Source organism: Talpa europaea (genome assembly GCF_964194135.1).
Source record: "Talpa europaea genome assembly, chromosome: 1".
In the NCBI taxonomy this organism is placed as follows: Eukaryota; Metazoa; Chordata; class Mammalia; order Eulipotyphla; family Talpidae; genus Talpa; species Talpa europaea.
Window position 1 is genome coordinate 121792298 of NC_140073.1, and position 17927 is coordinate 121810224.

Consider the following 17927-nt stretch of genomic DNA (forward strand, 5'->3'; position numbering starts at 1 on the left):
ATTTTAGAATTGTTTAGAATTTTTTATGTTTATTCCCATAAATGTTAATATAAACACTATATTGTATTTTCTTATATGCACACTTAACTTTCTAAGTCAAAAAAGGCACAGCACCAACTTGTCTTGTTATTCCCACACAGACTTGTTTCTTTTCTGTTTGGTTGTCAGTAAATCTGAAGTTTATGCTTTTGTGACTCCTCTTATGTTAAGAATATTCAAAGGAAAGGATGCACCCGATCTTCAGGAAGTGTATGTTTCTGCAGGGAAATCACATTACAAGAAGACTTTTCACCATTTTCAAATGGTCATTTTCAAATGATCAAGTCTCCTTGTAAGGTATTTAAAATGCCAAGGTGTTTAAGGAGACTGTTTTTCTCCATCATATTTATGAACTTTTTAATCCCATGTTACTTGGAAATATTTTATTTTCTGCATCTCGCAGCAACCAAGATTTTATAAAGCTTCATTATTGCAATTTCTATTATGAACACAGTAAATATACTGGTTGCATGTTTTTTAAACACTGCTGACACCATGACCTGTGCCTCCCACTCCTCCCCTGCTCCACATGGGAATCATTAGTACAAAGTAATCCACATTGTTATTATTTTTTAAAGATTTATTTTATTTATGCATCTAAGAATTGGGGTGTAGGCCAGAGGTTTGGGGAGGGGCTTGTGAGAGGGTTTACCAGAGGCAGAGTAGAGAGCAGAGCAGTTGGATCTACTGAAATACACTGCTGAGGGAAGCAGCTGGGAAACAGGAGAGGTCTGCTGCACCATGTGGGTTAGCTTGTTGACCGAGGATAGAACTTGTGCTGCAGTGGCTGCCAATAGGTTCATTGTGCTGACACTTAACCCTTTGTACCAGAGAGGCCCCACATTGTTATTTTTGTATTATTTTTGTTTTTATAGGTAGAATGTTAATATTTCATTAAAATAATGGCATGGAAAAATTTAAAAGCAGTAAATATGTCTTTAATTCTATGAGTGCTCACAGAATTAAGGGGTAATGTAACAACAATTTTGTGGAGAATTGTCTGTACAGTAGCAAAATTGATTTGCCTTATCTATCCAGAGGTATGCTTGCTCTTCTTTTCAAAATAGATCTGCTTTTGTCTTCTAGTTATTAAAACAAATATCTGTTTATGTGTTAAAAATTAAGCAACTCATATATTGATCATTGATCATTTTAATTTTGTGCACATCCACACATGATTCATAATAAACTGGGGGAGATTCAAGAATATTATATACATTTAGAAATATCAATATGAATATACTTAGAAATGTAAATGCATATAAATATTCATATTGTTATTTCTCTATAAGTTTGTTTCCTCTTACAATTATTATTCTAGATTTTTTTTTTGCCAATTTTAACCTTTCAAGGAACTGTTTACAATAATATTTTTCTATCATTAGTTCTTGCTATTACAGGATTTGTATCTACATAGGTTGGTCACTGTACCTATAGGTCCTTGCCTTCTTTGCATCCTGTATTACTATTGTATAGTTTATTAATAATTTAGTTCTCTTTGTTCTTTATTGATTGCATAGAAGTGTTGTGCATTTTCTCTGCATTTAATATTTTAAATTTTACTATAACATGCCTTGGTCTGGAACTTTCAATTTGACTTTTTTAAATAATGTTTCAATTCTATGAAAATTGTCTCCAGAACTTTTCCAGCTAAATTCTTCTCTCTTTATATTTCTCTTTTAATAATATTAAAAAACAAACTTCACCTCAGTAACATAAAGATCTACTTGACTTCATTAAACAATTTGAGTAGAGCCCCTTCTGGAAGTAGAAAGGCTCTGCTAGGGATTATACAAAAAGATTTTTATAGCCAGAAAGAGGGTGGGGCAAGATCAGTAACAAAAGAAATGAAAGTTATTTCAGGCTAAGCCTCAGAGACAGTCAGGAGAGTCTAGCCATGCAGATTATCTCACTGGTGCAGACCAGGAAACTAGATTGATTGACTTGGAATTCTACTTTTAGGAGAGTCTGAAACTACAATTAGATCATTTATTAAGTCTTGGGACATTTTGCATGAATGACTTCACTCTGGGTCTTTTAAAATTTTTTTTAACAACATCCTTTTGCAATTCACTTGATGGTGAAATGAAAGAATCATTAGTGCAAGAAAATGAGAGGACTAACTCCAGTTGAGTAGATGTCTTGAAAGGAAAGTTAGCAAATGATCAGTGAAGTTGTTTGGGGTTAGTTGCCAGGAATTCTTTCTAAGTATGATTAAATGAAGTGTTTAATCAAAAACAAATCCAGACTTAGGGAAGGAATGACCTTATTTGAAAAGATTGCTGCAATAATGGAAGAAGGGTATAAGGGCCTGGGAGGATGTGGGGAGATTGCAATAGTGATAATGTACCATGACTCCACTAAATAAAGAACAAGTTTTCTTTTCTTTTTTTTTTTTTAAAGATTTATTTATTTTTATGCTAGAACTTGGGTACAGGCCAGATGTGCGGGAGGGTGAGAGGATTCACCAGAGAGAGAGTGGGGAACAGAACAGGCAGACTGATGAAAGGAAGCAGTGGGAGAGACAAGAGAGGTCTGCCTCACCATGTGGGATTCTCGCCAGCCGGCCGGCCGGGATCAAACCCACACTGCAGAGGCTGCGGACAGCTTCACGGTGCGTCGCTCAACTACCTGCACCACCAGGGAGGCCCAAGTTTTCTTTTATAAAGAAGAGAAAACAGGGCTAGAAGGAATTGGATGTGGGAAGGTGGGAAGTATGACTGGGGACATTAGACATGAGGGTTTTAACAAGGTCAACCTATTAATAGAGACTACAGCAGGGTTTGGTCTTGCTAGACTCAGGGTGGCTCAAAGTTCAGTACCTGGTAGAAGAAGGGAAACTTAATTAAGTTTGATCAAGTCAAAGGGGCAGTCTTTTGTCCAGATTGGTCATGACACATACAGTTCAGCTAATCATTCTTCAAATAAGAATGGGAATTTGGAGAGTCTTTGACTGGTCCTGTCCTGGATAAACAAGGGTAGTGCCCTGAATCTTCTCATGCTTATTGGGGGGAAGGGTGTTTCTTAAATAAGCCATTCCCAGAACACAAAGGGGTGGGGCATTTCCTTAACCTTTGTTATTGTCCAAGATCATAGGGCTAGGGAAAAGTTCCACAGTGTCAGGATGGTGATAAAGATAAAGAGATTTCTGAGGAGAAGTGGTTGGCAGCTACAGTGAAGAACTGGTAGGAAGCCCACAAGGAAGAAAGCCAGGAGATTTAAGATTACCATAGTCCCATTAAAGTTAAAAATAGAAAGTTTTGATTGCAGTGGCAGAAGCACAATTCTATTAACTCTGGCCAAGCGGTATTGTGTATGGGCAAATGAAGCAGTAATAGCCAACTTTGCCTTAAATAGTAAGGAAAGTGTGATTTCCCAGCGTAAATATTTGGAGGTCCTGTTTTCAAGGATCAGATTTCCTGTCCATCAGCTCTTTCCCAATGAAACCACTGACATTGTAAGGTGCTCTGGATAGCAAGTGAAGAGATATGAGAAGTTTCTTCTTAGGGGTGCTTTAAAAGCCAGTAAAAAGAATAACACAAAACTCTCCATTAAAACTCTAAGTATGCACTTTTATAATTACTAATTATTAGAATTTAATATCAGGATAAAAACTGTCTCACACACTTCTCCCCTCAGAAGTGTATTTCGGTCCATCTGCCTGTTCTGCTCCCCGCTCTGTCTCTGGTGAATCCTCTCACCCTCCCATGCCTCTGGCCTGTACCCCATTCTTTTTTTTTAAAGGTTTATTTATACAAGAACTGGGGTACAGGTCAGAGGTGCGGGAGGGTGAGAGAATTCACCAGAGACAGAGTGGGGAACAGAACAGGCAAACTGACCAAAGACACTGCTGAGGGGAGCAGCTGGCAAGGCAGGAGAGGTCTATGGTGCCATGTGGGTTTCTCCCTGGCCGGCCAGGAATTGAACTGGCGCTGCAGAGGCTGTGGGCAGCTTCACAGCGCAGCGCTCCACCCGCCGCGCCACCTGGGAGGCCCTGTACCCCAGTTTTTATATAAATAAATAAATCTTTAAAAAAAAGACTGTCATTCAATTATTTTTTTTTTTAATAAGAGCTTGGGCAGCAGTTTTATAAAGGGGAATACTGTCATTTGATAAAAAGCCACTCTTAAATTTCTTCTGATGATTCCATTTGTCCAGTACCTTTGTTAATGATAACCCAAAGCTTTACAACACCTGCTACCAGTAAGATCAGGGAAAAGTATTAATCTTCCTTCTCTTTACACTTGTAAATAAATATAATTAATGATAAATGTATAATAGAAAGAAGACAAGAAAATTAAGGAACTTTGGAGGAATTTCATTTGATATATTGTTCTTTTGTGCAACTCACAATATTGAGTACTTATTTGTTCTTAAGCATTTGGGACATTTCAGAATATTTTTTGTAAATATTAAAAATATTAAAAAGACTGTGGCTAAAATATGTTTGCATCCAATAGAGTAATCAAAATGTCTGAACTTATGCTTTAATATTTTATTATTTTCATAGGATATATACTGTGATTGAACCAAACATCTAGACAGCTCCTCATCATGAACCGTGCTTTTAACAGGAAGAAAGGTGAGGATGTCCAGTTAAATGATCTGGTAGTCAATTCATTATTACTATGAAAATTAAGCAAAGATGTTAAAAAAATCAGTTTTTCAACCATGTGGCTCAGGAATGAAGTTAGAATAGCATTCATTGTTAATTAACCTTCTTTGCTTATCACCCTAATGAAAGAATGTAATTGATTAATACATACATTCTCTGGCAATTTTAGTCTGTGGTGTGAAAATGTAAAAAATAAAGTGGTCTGAAATTACACCTAATTTTACTTCGTGTAGCAATATGATACTAAATTTCATGAGCTTATGTTAGGTTGTATTGATTTAAACTTGCTCATACAGGTGTGTGTGCTTTCAATTCACTTTTTATTGAATAATATGTCAGCATCAGTGGCAGGTGAACTGATAGTATTGTGGCCAAAATAAGTTTGTTGTTAACTTTAAGGTAGGAATTTAAAGTAAATATAAGTGTAATATATTTGTCAGTATAGGAATGAAAGAAAAGCTAATTGCATGTTATGTTTTTAAAGAACATGAAATCATGGCATTTGATGACATATTTCATGATAGAAAAACTAATAATTTCACCTAGTTCAGTCAAGTTATATTAGAAAGAGCTCTCTGATGGTGGGCATAGGATTTCTCTCTCCTATTCAACATGTTATTAGTAAATTGGGACAAAATACTTAATGTTAATTATGTGAGGATTACAGATCTGTGGGGAGAAAATGATCAGTTAGGTAATATTGCACACTATAAATTTAGTAAGATATTGCAAATTGCCAAGTTTGAGTCCAGAAAATATAACAGTTTTATTCTTACTTGTATATTTTTATAATTTGGGAGGATGCACCTATGTGCTACATGGATAAAAGAAAAAAAAAAACTGGCTGAAGAATAGTCCACAGCGTGATTATCAAAGGTTTGGGTTCATTTTCTCATGTGTGAATTATGAACAATTCAGAACCAGAAAAGATATTCCCTATGACCCAGGCACAGTTTTTTCTCCCTTTTAAGTATTAATTGACACAGTGTTACATATCCAGATCAGAAAGGGCTGTGATGATTTAAGGACTTTCAACCTTACAACGGGAAATATAGCTAAGAATTCTTTGTGTAGTCTTTCAGTGTTTGAAGGGCTGTCATTTAGTCATTGGACTAAATTTAATAAAGGACAAAAAGATGTAAATCATCATGTCATTTACTGAATCTAGGGGAAAAAATCCAAGAAAGCTGTGCAAAAATATATTGGAATTACTTAAAGTGCTAACATTTTTGTTACTAGTGAGAGGTGTTCAAACATTTGCATGTGGTGCAGAGGATTAATATACTCAGTAGGGATTTAAGGAACATCAACTTTCAGGCATTTTTGAACTATGGGAAGCTAAGAATTTGTTATTTTACATTTTCTTAATGAATTAAGGGAAGACAAAATTTCATTTACTATACTAGAAATGATTCTTTGATATTAGAAGTATTTTCAGTAAAATAAAAAAAAAACACATCTTCAACTCATCACTTTAGTCACACCATCTTATTTTTTTTTAAAGATTTATTTATTTATGCATACAAGAACTGGGGTACAGGCCAGAGATATGGGGTGAAAAGACCCACCAGAGACAGAGTGGGTAACAGAACAGGCAGACTGACTGAAATACATTACTGAGGGCAGCAGCTGGGGAGACAAAAGTCCGCTGCGCCAGCGGCTGGGATCAAACTCCTGCTGCAGAGTCTGCAGATCACTTCATAGTGCGGTGCTTAACCCCTTGCACCACCAGGGAGGCCCCACACATGCATCTTATTTTTAAAAACACTTTCAGTCCTCTTTCTAATTTACTTACAATTCCCTTTCTTAGGATTTTAAAGTTGAAACCCCACATTTCTAATTTACTCTTTATTTGAAGGGAATTTGGTGTGGTTTTTACCACACTGAAATCCCTGGTGGGCACGGGGTTAAGTCTCAGTACTGTGAAGCTATCTTCAGCCACTGCAGTATGAGTTAGATTCCTGGCATCCAGGGAGCGAAACTCCATGGTGCAGCAGACTTCTCCTGTCTCACCCACTTCAGTGTATTTCAGCAGTGTATTTCAGTCAGTCTTCCTGTTCTGCTCCCCACTCTGTCTCTGGTGAATCCTCTCACTCCCTGCACCTCTGGCTTACACCCCAGCTCTTGTATGCATAAATAAATAAATCCTTAAAAAATAAAAGAAAAGAAACCCCAAGAGTTGACTAGTAACATAAGTAACTTGCAATTATATATTTGTCTCCTTTGAGGTCAGTGATCATACAACCTTAGGGAAAGTGGAGTGATTGAGAGAATCAAGAAGTAGAATCACTATTTTTGCCTCATTCTTTTTTAGTTTCTTTTGACTTTTCTCTTCCGCCCCAGCTACCCCCCATGTGCAAAGCCTAATGATTAAATATCCTTACTAGGAAATTTTTGATCAAAATTTATCTAATCCAAGTTAGAAAAAATCCTTTGGAACTCTAATTTGAGATGGAAAATTTAAATTTTACGAGTGAAAAAATATATCCTGACAATCACTAACTATAATTACACTCCTAGAGAATATATGATACATAGTTCCAATAACTGACATCAACATACTTTGTGCACTGTACTCTAAATAAGATAGTTTTTCTCTCAGTACAAGCTTATCTCTTCATAGATATACAATTATTTGATTATCACATACAACCTTACCAATCATCTTCACCTCAGAAGCCTCAGAAAATGATTGTTATCTTACATCAAAATGGTTTCTTTTTCTTTTTGTTAGCCCTCCCAATTAGTAATTTGTCTGGCATTTTCTTTAATTGAATTAGCCAGCTACTTCCCTGATTTTCTTCACAAATGCTCTAATGGTGTTAGAGTTTCTCGTTCATTCTAAGTAAGTTTGAAGGTATTGGTGATACATTATTTTGGACTGTTTTGGAGAACCCTTTAAAATTAGTCTTGATCATAGATTAAAATTTGATGAATATATCTGCTTTATAGCTCCTTTCCCTATGTTAGCTTTTTCTTTGAATTTTTAAAACACTATATTCTATTTATAACAGCAAAAGTGAATAATTTAGTAAAGCTATCACACATAGCATGTGAATATATGTGACTAAATAAGTCAACTAATTATACTTTATTTTCTTTATCAGTTGACATAGTAATGAGTAGATATAATCATATGTAGCATTTAAAATTCAATATTTAAATATTGTTTTTTTTCTATGACACGTTCATCTGTCCATAAATTCAAAAACATTTAGCTTTAAATTCAATACACTTCTACTAGATATTTTCAGTATGTTAAGCTGTAGTGATTCAAAATAACAAAGCTCCTGCATTTTTTGTTAATTTTAATTAAATTAATTAAATTTATTCTTTCTTGATGAGCTTTTATTTTAACTGCATTTTGAACACCTCCGTTTATTGACCCAGCAGTCAGAGATTTGACACTTGTCAAGTATTTTAAAATGTTGATATTTTCTTGCATGTAAATGTTAACTATTGAGTTCGTGATTATAGTTTCATTTTAAGGATACAGTAACTAAGGACTGTCACCTACACTGATGCTTTAAGATCAACCACATCTTTATGAGTTAATACAATAGAAAGAGTTTTATTCTGTCAGATTTTTCTTTTGCTAGATTATAAGTTAGGACCCCAGAAAGAGTTTGTTTTAGAAATCCTTCAGGCTTTATAAGTGTACTGCCCTCACTAGAGTAGGTAAATGAACAGTCACTAAACTATCATTAGGTGATGTGTAGATGGAGAATTTTTTGTCATTGTAGCAACTGCAGCTTATCCAGGGATAATTTAATATGGTGATTATTTGAATCTGTTACCAGTAACACCTGTTTTTACTTGCCTCTTTTTAAGTCACTAAATATGAAACTATAACAAAGGCAGTATCACATGTTTCACATAATGATGATTTACACGAGAAAGCAGTTATTACTCTGCCTCAGGATTGGAATGAACCTTCATGTCAGACTTTAGTTAGATGTTTAATCCTCCTGAGCACGGTTGTATGTCTTGGCAAAAGAGACATGAGAAAATTGAGTTAAGGGGTAAAAAAATAAAGTTAAATAAAGTTGAATTTTTTTTAGGTTTCCCTTTCTTTGCTTCTTTTTCTTTGTTGTTTTTTTTTTTTTTTTTTTTTTGGTGTACAGTGCTATGATTTGGTTCTTTCAATATACGAGGGCATGACTATACCCCAAATCTTAGTAAAAATTATTTTTAAATTAGTCATGTACTATCCAGTAGTAGTCATAAAGAGAAAACTATAATTAAATTGAAAAATCCATAAAAGAAATGTTTTACACATGAATATTGATGTCTATATGTCAATATTGAATTTTGGAGGCTTAGAATGCATTATTTCTCAAAATATTTCATCTAAGTATAGGTATCACATAGTCACTTCAGTAGTCAAAAATAGTCCCCAAATCCCTCATGTTTTGTCTTAGAAATTTTTGTAATTATTGCGATATAACCCATAAACATGTTTAATATAGTGAATTATCTTTCAAACGGTATGAAGTAAATGACATCCAAGAAATCTATGCTGTTTTCTCTGTATTCACATTCTTCCAATTTGAGAACATATTAATGTTACTCAACTAGTTTCTGTTAGCACTATTTTAAAATATTCTGAATTGAATGTTGAAAATATGTTGTTAGTTATCTGATATTTTCTTTCAGTATGTATTTTATATTTTTATGATAAAATGCATCTGTGATCCATTTCTGCTTATAATAGTGATTCCAAATTTTAAAATTCCTGCAAAGAATAGAATACTCATAAATTCCACTAAAGAATATATAACTCCTGTTTTTGAAGAAGTATTTGAAGATTGAGAACTTTTACTACAAATAAATATAGTTTCAAAAAGAACCAAGTTTGGTTTGTGTACACATTAACCTTTTTCTTTTATTTATTTTATTTTAAAGATTTGTTTATTTAGGGCCTCCCCAGTGGCGCAGCAGATTGAGCCCTGTGCTGTGAAGCTGTCCACAGCCTCATCAGCATGGGTTCAATTCCTGGCTGGCCAGAGAGAAACCCACATGGTGAGAGAGACCTCTTCTATCTCACCCACTGCTCCCCTCAGCAGTTTTCCTCAGTCCGCCTGTTCTGCTCCCTGCTCTGTCTCTGGTGAATTCTCTCACCCTCCCGCACCTCTGGCCTGTACCCCAGTTCTTGTATAAATAAATAATTCTTTAAAAAAAAGAATGAAAAAAAGATTTGCTTATTCATGCATACAAGAACTGGGGTACAGGCCAGAGTTGTGGGGGCGGGTGAAAGGATTCACCAGAGACAGAGTGAGGAACAGACAGTCAGACTGACTGAAATACACTACTGAAGGGAGTAGCGGGCAAATTAGGAGAGGTCTGCTGCGCCATGTGGGTTGGTCCCTGGCTGGTCGGGGATCGATCGAACTCCTGCTGCAGTGGCTACGGATTGCTTCATAGGTTGCGTCTTAACCCCTTGCGCCACAAGGGAGGCCCCCCTTTTTTGATTTTATTCCTGCTTATACATTCCACAAAATATTTTGGAAAATATATGAAATATATATATTTTAAAAAATGAAAGAAAAATATTTCCTATCAATACATGTAATACAAATTAGTTTCAATATTTTCTATTCATTTAGTTTTATTTCCCATATTCTATTAAACTAATGTAGGAACATTTCAAATTACTACATTTAAGATTATTCATATCCCAAACTCCTATTTGTCAATGTTTATCTAAATTAGGTTAGAAAATTATCCTAATATTATATTGATTTCTAAATGAACTTAATGGATTGTTTTATTTTGGCTTTATATAAATGCAGATATAAGTTTAATATTAAAATTGTTCTTAATTATTAATGCTAAAAGTAATAATCATAATTACTAAAGAACAGATTGCTTTTTATTGATCAGGGAATTAGCAAAAATAGCCTGTAATTCATGAAAATATAATATTAAAGAAGAAAGATGATGTAGTTACATAATATAATGACTCATAAACCAGCTGATGCTATTTTCATTTATTTTTAAAGTTAATTTATTAATTTGAGATAACATTGGTTTACATCACTGTGCATGATTTAGAGGAATAGATCCACTCATACTCTGAAGTACATCACCATACCCTCCCACTCCAGAGTACCCATGTCTCTTTATTGCGTCTCTTTCTTTAAAAACTCAATATCAGGCCTTCCTGGTGGCACAAGGTGTTAAGTCTCAGAACTGTGAAACTATCTGCAGCCACTGGCTATGGGCAGGGAGCTACCCACATGGCACAGCAGACCTCTCCTATCTCACCCACCACTCCCCTCAGGAGTGTATTTCAGTAGATCCACCTGTTCTGTTCCCTGCTCTCTCTGGTGAATCCTCTCATCCACCTCCTGCCCCCACCCCTGTACCTCTGGCCTGTACCCAGTGCTTGTATGCACGAAAAATATTTAAAAAAAAAAATTCAGTACCATTTGCATTATTTGCAAACTTTTAAAAAGAAACTTCTAGATTAGAGACTTTTTATACTAAGGCAGGAATCTTATACTTTACATTTATATTGTTCTTATATCTGACTAGTTATTCTTTCTCAAATTAGGAAAAAAAACCTCAGAAATATATTCCTACCCATACCAGATTCTTTACAAATGCTAATTCATAAATACAGCAGCCTTAAAATTTGTGATCTGATTTAATTCTGTGTATTCTTCATTGCAGACAAAACATGGATGCATACGCCTGAAGCTTTATTAAAACATTATATCCCCTATAATGCGAAGGTAAAATAGCTCATATATATTTTTGAATTCTATTTTGTTATAGTATTATTACTAATTCATGGTTGATCTTAGAAAGATTGTTATGCATTGGCATTTCTTGGTAGATGATCCCTTAAAAAATTGTACAAATAAATTAATTTTATATTGTATAGTATGGGAAATTATTTTTCTCTCCAAATATGTGAATAATTTAAAAATAAAAGAGTAACCCTTATAATTTCTGCTTAAGTCATGCATATATTTTCTTCAAATGATTTGGCTATTGTTAAAATTATGTTCAGGTATCACAGACTATAAGAATGAAAACAACGAATAAATTAATTTTTTAAGCTGTATGATATTGTATTATGCAAACAAATATAAAAAGTAATCTGGAAATGAGAGAAATGAGCTTCAATTTTAATGAATGTAATTATCATCTAAAAAAGAAAAACAAGGGACATTTAAACTATTAAAAAACACAGTAGAAAGCTTTTTTTTTTGAATCTTTTGTTCAAGTCTTTATGCATTTTAATAGAAAGACAGAAATTATAATTCATGTCATCAAAGATTTGACTGGTTATTCTTGTTGGAAAACTGGACAAATGAAAGAAATTAATGTACAGAAGGATCTTTAAAGATGGGTGTTATTTTTCAGTTAATGAGTAACAAACTGGAAATAACTTTCAGAGAAACCTGACTTTAAATTTGGAAGAGACAGAAGTAAATTAAAGGATCGGGTTTGGGGATATAAGAGCAGGTCAGACTTAAGCAAATCACCTTTGGAGACAGTATGGAAGAGAATAGAAAATGATTAAGTTGTTTTTGTAAGAGAACTTAAAAGTTTATCCATTAGCAAACTATTCACTAAGATATAATAAGATTAGATATGAAGAATTATTTCAGGGAAAAAAATTTTTCAAAGTATTTATTGAACGGAAAGTCAATGGTCTTTAATAGGAAACCTCCAGAGTGCTGTTCCGAATCTAAATCAGCAGGAAGAAGCATTTAAAAGGCCATGGAGAAATTTTTTGAGATCTATTGTTCAGCAGTTAGATTTGTAGAGAGCAGAAACTATATGTTTTCTTTCTGACTTCACAGCAAAGAAAAAGCTCCAAAATGTTTTCCGTGTAAAACTAATATATATGAACAATCACTGCAATTCTTTTGAATTTCTGTGAAGACTAACTTGAGGATTGATTGTCGTGATTTATCATGGAATGTTTAGTTAACAAATGAAAAAAATAACATCGTCCATTTTTTCCACAGATATTTTTCATATTAGTTATTGAGAAGCTATATAAAATCTATATAGAAATAAATTTAATCTAGAAACCACTATCACTTTAAGGTGTGTGCTGTTTTTCCTATTATCAGTCATAGTAAAATTATGTTTCATTCAAATGTAATTCCTAGAGATCAATTATGTTTATATTTGATTGAATCATAGCACTGTTAAAAACTGGTTTATAGAGGATAGAACAGTTATAATTGGAACTTCCTTTAACTTTAACTCTATGGGTTGATATTACAGTGGAGATCTGTTTGTCAACATGAAAAAGTTACTTGTACTAATTCACAGGTGCAAAACAACTTAAGATATCCATTCAAGGTAGAAGGGACAAAAGCATCTAAGACTGGGACTGTAAAATATGGAAGAGTAGGTTGATTTTGCCCATTTTATTATAGTCTCCTGATGATAAATGGTTATCACTTTGTATCAACTAGTGTTAATACTATTTTAAGAACATTATTTTTTCTAAATTCCTTTTTTTTATTCTTTTCTTGAAGGTTCTTCCGTTCTTTCTTGCCTTTTTCTTAACTCTTATTATAATACATGTCTCTTGGAAACCAAGTCCATGTCTATAGGAAATATCTTAACACAAACAATAGCACTAGATTGTCTAGGTATTTGTCTTGACTCCAACACTTATTTGCTGTACGTCTGGGGGAAAATTACTTAACCTTTCTGTGTCTATGGTCATTCACCTGGAATTAGCAATAATATTAATTCTCTGTAGAGGCGTTATAGATAAGAATGTTAGACAAAGTATTAGAAGAATATTTGGAATAAAATAAGTACTCAATAAATTTCAGCAATCACCAACTTACCTTTTTTATTTTTCATAAGACTTACCAAAGTGCCTGTCTCATAGTAGGTGTTCAATGGATAGATGATTTGATAAATTAATGTATAATAACCTTTTCAAGGTAATTATAAAATAATTATAAATCGTTGAACACCTATATATGTTAACTATGCACTGGCTTATTTTATACAATTCATTTAGTATTTTCCATGACCTAGTATAGTGATAATTAACCTTTGCCTAAAAGTGGGCCACCTTGGTGGCGCAGTGGTTGAGCACTGGGTTGCGAAGCTGCCCGTGGCCTCTGCAGCGCCGGTTCGATCCCCGGCTGCTCCCCGGCCACCGGAGGAGGGTCCCACATGTTGCACACACCTCTCCTGCCGCCCGCTGCTCCCCTCAGCAGTGTACTTCGGTCCTTCTGCCTGCTCTGCTCCCCGCTCTGGCTCTGGTGAATTCTCTCACCCTCCCGCGCTTCTGACTGTACCCAGTGCATGTATAAACAAAACAAACAAACAAATGAAATAAATAAATAAAACATGCCTCTATAAAAACAAAAACAAAAAGCCTTTGCCTAAAAGAAAAAAAAACTGAAAGATTAAGTAATTTGCCTATTGTCACAAAATTAGTGACAGAGTCAGACTAAAAAAGCTTGTCTGACTCCAAAGACTGACTGACTTCCTTTTATATATGTAGCAACACTTAACCATTCATTCATTTATTGAATGGCTAAAGTTTATAACACTACTGCCAAAACTTCACTGAATGTTGGTGAAACTTCAGGGCTATATGATATGTGGCTTATATTCTCATGGATTTTATTGACAAAAATAACTGACATTAAAACAGATCATGTTCTATGCCATTTAAATGGCACTTAACAGAAAGCAACAGATACATAGAATGGATTGCTCTTTTTTCATACAAGTGGCAATGAGATAATAAGTGTCAAAACAAGAGTGGAGTGACCATTTCAAGTTGAGACATTTGTAGGAGCAGAAGTGCAGTCAGTGATATCTAAAGCACAAATTGAATATGACAGGAGTTAAACTGGGGTATAAAGTACAAATGATAGTAAAGTACTTCATCAGTCAACTACAGACCTGGTAAGATGTTCACACACAGCACACACATATTTATTTCAAGGAATGGGCTACACAGTTGTGGGGGGCTGGCTGGACACATCTGGTGTCTATATGACAGGCCATCAGGAGGGCAGCTTGGAAACTCTTGGGCAGGAAATGACCACAGGTAGTAATTCTTCTTCTTCAGGGACACACCAATTCTCAGTTTTGTTGTAAGGCTTTAAAGTTTTATTATCTCAAGCACAGTCAAATTATTTAGGATAATTATTTTTACATAAAGTGAACTGATGGTAGATATCTATAAATACCTTCGTGGCAACACCTTCATTAGTTTTTGATTGAAAAGTTGGATTTATAACCTGATTAAGTTGACAAATACACTGACGACCACAAGTACTGATGATGGACACTGCTAAGCAGATAAACTGAAGAGATGTTGAAAGGAAGGAGAAACAGTTTGAGTAGTTAGCAAATCATTTGTGATTTTAGCAAGATAAATCTGTAGTGATATGAAAGTTGATTTGGATCATAGGAGGTAGGATGACAGTATACTTGTTAGGAACTGTTATTTTAATGGAAGATAAGGTGATGCTAAATATTTTATGGGAAGAATTGATGCAACAGAAGAGAAACATTTTTGTGGGGAACAGAGAAAAGTACCTATTTTCATCCTGGGAAAAAAAGAGAGACTAACCATACCATTAAAAAGATATCCATAACTTTACTCAATTTTGGCATCCATTGGTTACAAATTAATCTGATAAATTTAATAGAGCTGTTTAAAAATTTAAATTCTCCCTGGGAAAAATTGTAATAACATTTACATTTAAATGTTTTCAGTTTTAAAATAATAGTTCTCTGCTTTAATGTTATAATTCCTATAGGTCTTTTTAAAAAATACATTTTAACTTCATATTCTTTAATTTATAGGACAGTTTATTTCAAAAATTCACAGTTAATATTTATGGTGTACCAATTTCACCAATTTCAGATTTTATGCGGATATAAAGCAATAGTTGATTTCAAAGTTATTAGTTGGGTTTTTTTTAATAAGCAGTGAGAACATTAATACTCTATCTTTGGGAATTCTGCATATTAACTTGGAAACTCTGTTGTAATGGGTTCCAACTTCAGGTTATGTAAGTCCCTTGAAAAAAACTAGGTCACGAAATTCATGCAGTGGGTCGTGGCACATACATATTGAAAGATGAACTAGAACAGAGGAGAAAAAGAAAAAATTCAAAATGCATATGGTAAACATCAATTTGTCCCATAAAATTGTAGTTCATAGTCATGAGTTTAAAAACCACTGCTTTAAATAGTAAACTGCTTTTGAATATTACTAGAGAATTCACCAGATTTAACTAATTTAAGTCATAAATTAACAATAGGGGGGAGCTGCTTAAAAGAGCAATTACGTTTTTAATAGAAGAGATGATCTACATGTAAGTTTAAACATATGTCCTCGTTGAATATAACATCTTGAAGTGATTTCTAAAACAAGTATATTAAAGTAGTAGGAGTGATAGGAAATATAGTAAAATGTAAATAAAGGTTCATTTATGAACTCGTACTCTCATACCTGTACTTGCACTTTTGAATTGAGCTCCTAATGTGGGCCAGCTCCTGACCTATGCAACTGGAATTGATTAGTAGAGCTATCATGTAATAAGCAAATACTAATATGTAATAAGTGTATTACTTATTAATAAGCAAATGTAATGTACATGTAATAATAAAATACTAATGTTTTCTATGAAAAATAATACATTATAATAAGAAGATATTAAGTATATTTGTTAATTAGCATTATTTATAAAGTTTATATCATATAGTGGCTATATGTCTATGTATTTTAAAGTACAGATAATGTAGTACAAGTATTAAGACAAATACAATTAGTACATGTCTATGTAGTATAGTATTTAACATAATATTTTATTTATTTATACAGTATCCCAAGCTGTAATAACTGCTATAGAAAAGTGAAGTAAGATGTCTGGTTTTGGGAGAAGTGGAAGAGTTGGCACTGTTACATAACATGTTCTGGGAAGAGTAGATACCTAAAGGAACTGAGGAAGTGAGACATGTGTACAGCATGGGAAAAGAGTATTCCAGACAGGGCTTGGGAAACTGCTTGCCTGGTCAAAGACTAGCCAAGGCCAGGGAGACTGGACTGCAGGAAGGTAGTAGTACAGGCAACCCAAGATATACTTGTGGAGTAAAGCAAGTGACACAGGATGTTCTGTTGTAGGTCTTGGAGGCCCTTGTGGGCAATAAAATTTGAGAAGACCTCAATATAGAGAGTCTGGAGAGAAAGGGTAACAAGATCTGCATAGTTTTTAATAGGAATTAACTATAACAGAGCAAGGAACACACAAGAATCCAAGCAAGGAAATATAGAAAAATCCAGGCATGGAAATGATTGCATCTTAAAGCTGATTAGAAGCTAGAGGAAAATAGAAGTGGGTATCTGGGTATGATTGTGGGGTATAGAGATGGATTGTACATTAGCTATTGATTGCCGCTATAATTAGAACATCAGAGCAGAATTTTAAAATATTATCATCTTTAATGAAAACCATAATATTTTCTGTTGTCACTAACTTTTGATGAGATGGATGGATTTTCTTTATTACGAAGGTGAAATATTGGAAAGCTGTTATTTTAAGGAACTTACCATTCTGTGATGTCACTTCCCGAAGTTGTGACAGCTATTTCACTAAAAAGCATTTATTTCTTTAATGTTTTATTCTAAAATGTATACCCTCAAAAAGAGTGATATATTTTCTTTCTGTGAAATGTTTAGCTTTGTTAAAGTATATAAGAAAACATTTCTATTCTGAAGTAACACATTCCTTTGTGTGATATGGTCAGCTTTCCTTGATTATCTGCTTACTGTGTTCCAAATACTACAAGTGTATCCAAAACAAAAGAAACATGGACCTTGACCTTAAAAAACTTAGGCCTTCCCTGGACAGAAAGAATAGGCACATGCAAAAAAGAATTTTGGAAGAAAGCTGAGTAGATAATGACCAATAAAATAAAAAACTAATGTTGAAGAGAGGCTTACAAAAATTGTTAAATTTCACTGTTTTCTAGAATATCAATTTCTTTCATTTTTTTTAAACATTTGAAAAGCACCGGTTTATTAGGAAAAGGAGAAGGAAAAAGAGAGGAACCTGCTTAGTCACAGGTGGGCAGGAGAGCTGCCCCATATAAGAGTCTCTTATGTGTCCCATGCCTTATTTGCCATTAGGTGTGCTTGATAAGAGAGAGAAGGTTTGAGCTGTGACCTTCAAGATCTTCCTAACTCATTGGGATGTGTGGCTTCTAGCAAGTCTTTCTTAACTTTTGCAACCTCATCTTCCTCAGCATTTATAAC

General features: G+C 34.0%; 1 protein-coding gene across 4 annotated transcripts in view; it reads left to right on the plus strand.

The window, feature by feature from the left end:
• Positions 1 to 4593: 4593 nt before the first annotated feature.
• GULP1 (GULP PTB domain containing engulfment adaptor 1) overlaps positions 4594 to 17927 on the plus strand; it is a gene marked incomplete at both ends in the record, with an annotated part of 83701 nt that continues 70367 nt past the window's right edge. For all 4 annotated transcript variants that reach the window (XM_084229286.1, XM_084229287.1, XM_084229288.1 and 1 more), the window contains 2 exons: positions 4594 to 4621; positions 11330 to 11391. In XM_084229286.1, the coding sequence (XP_084085412.1) occupies positions 4594 to 4621; positions 11330 to 11391 (90 nt within the window). The remainder of the gene's footprint in view (positions 4622 to 11329; positions 11392 to 17927) is intronic.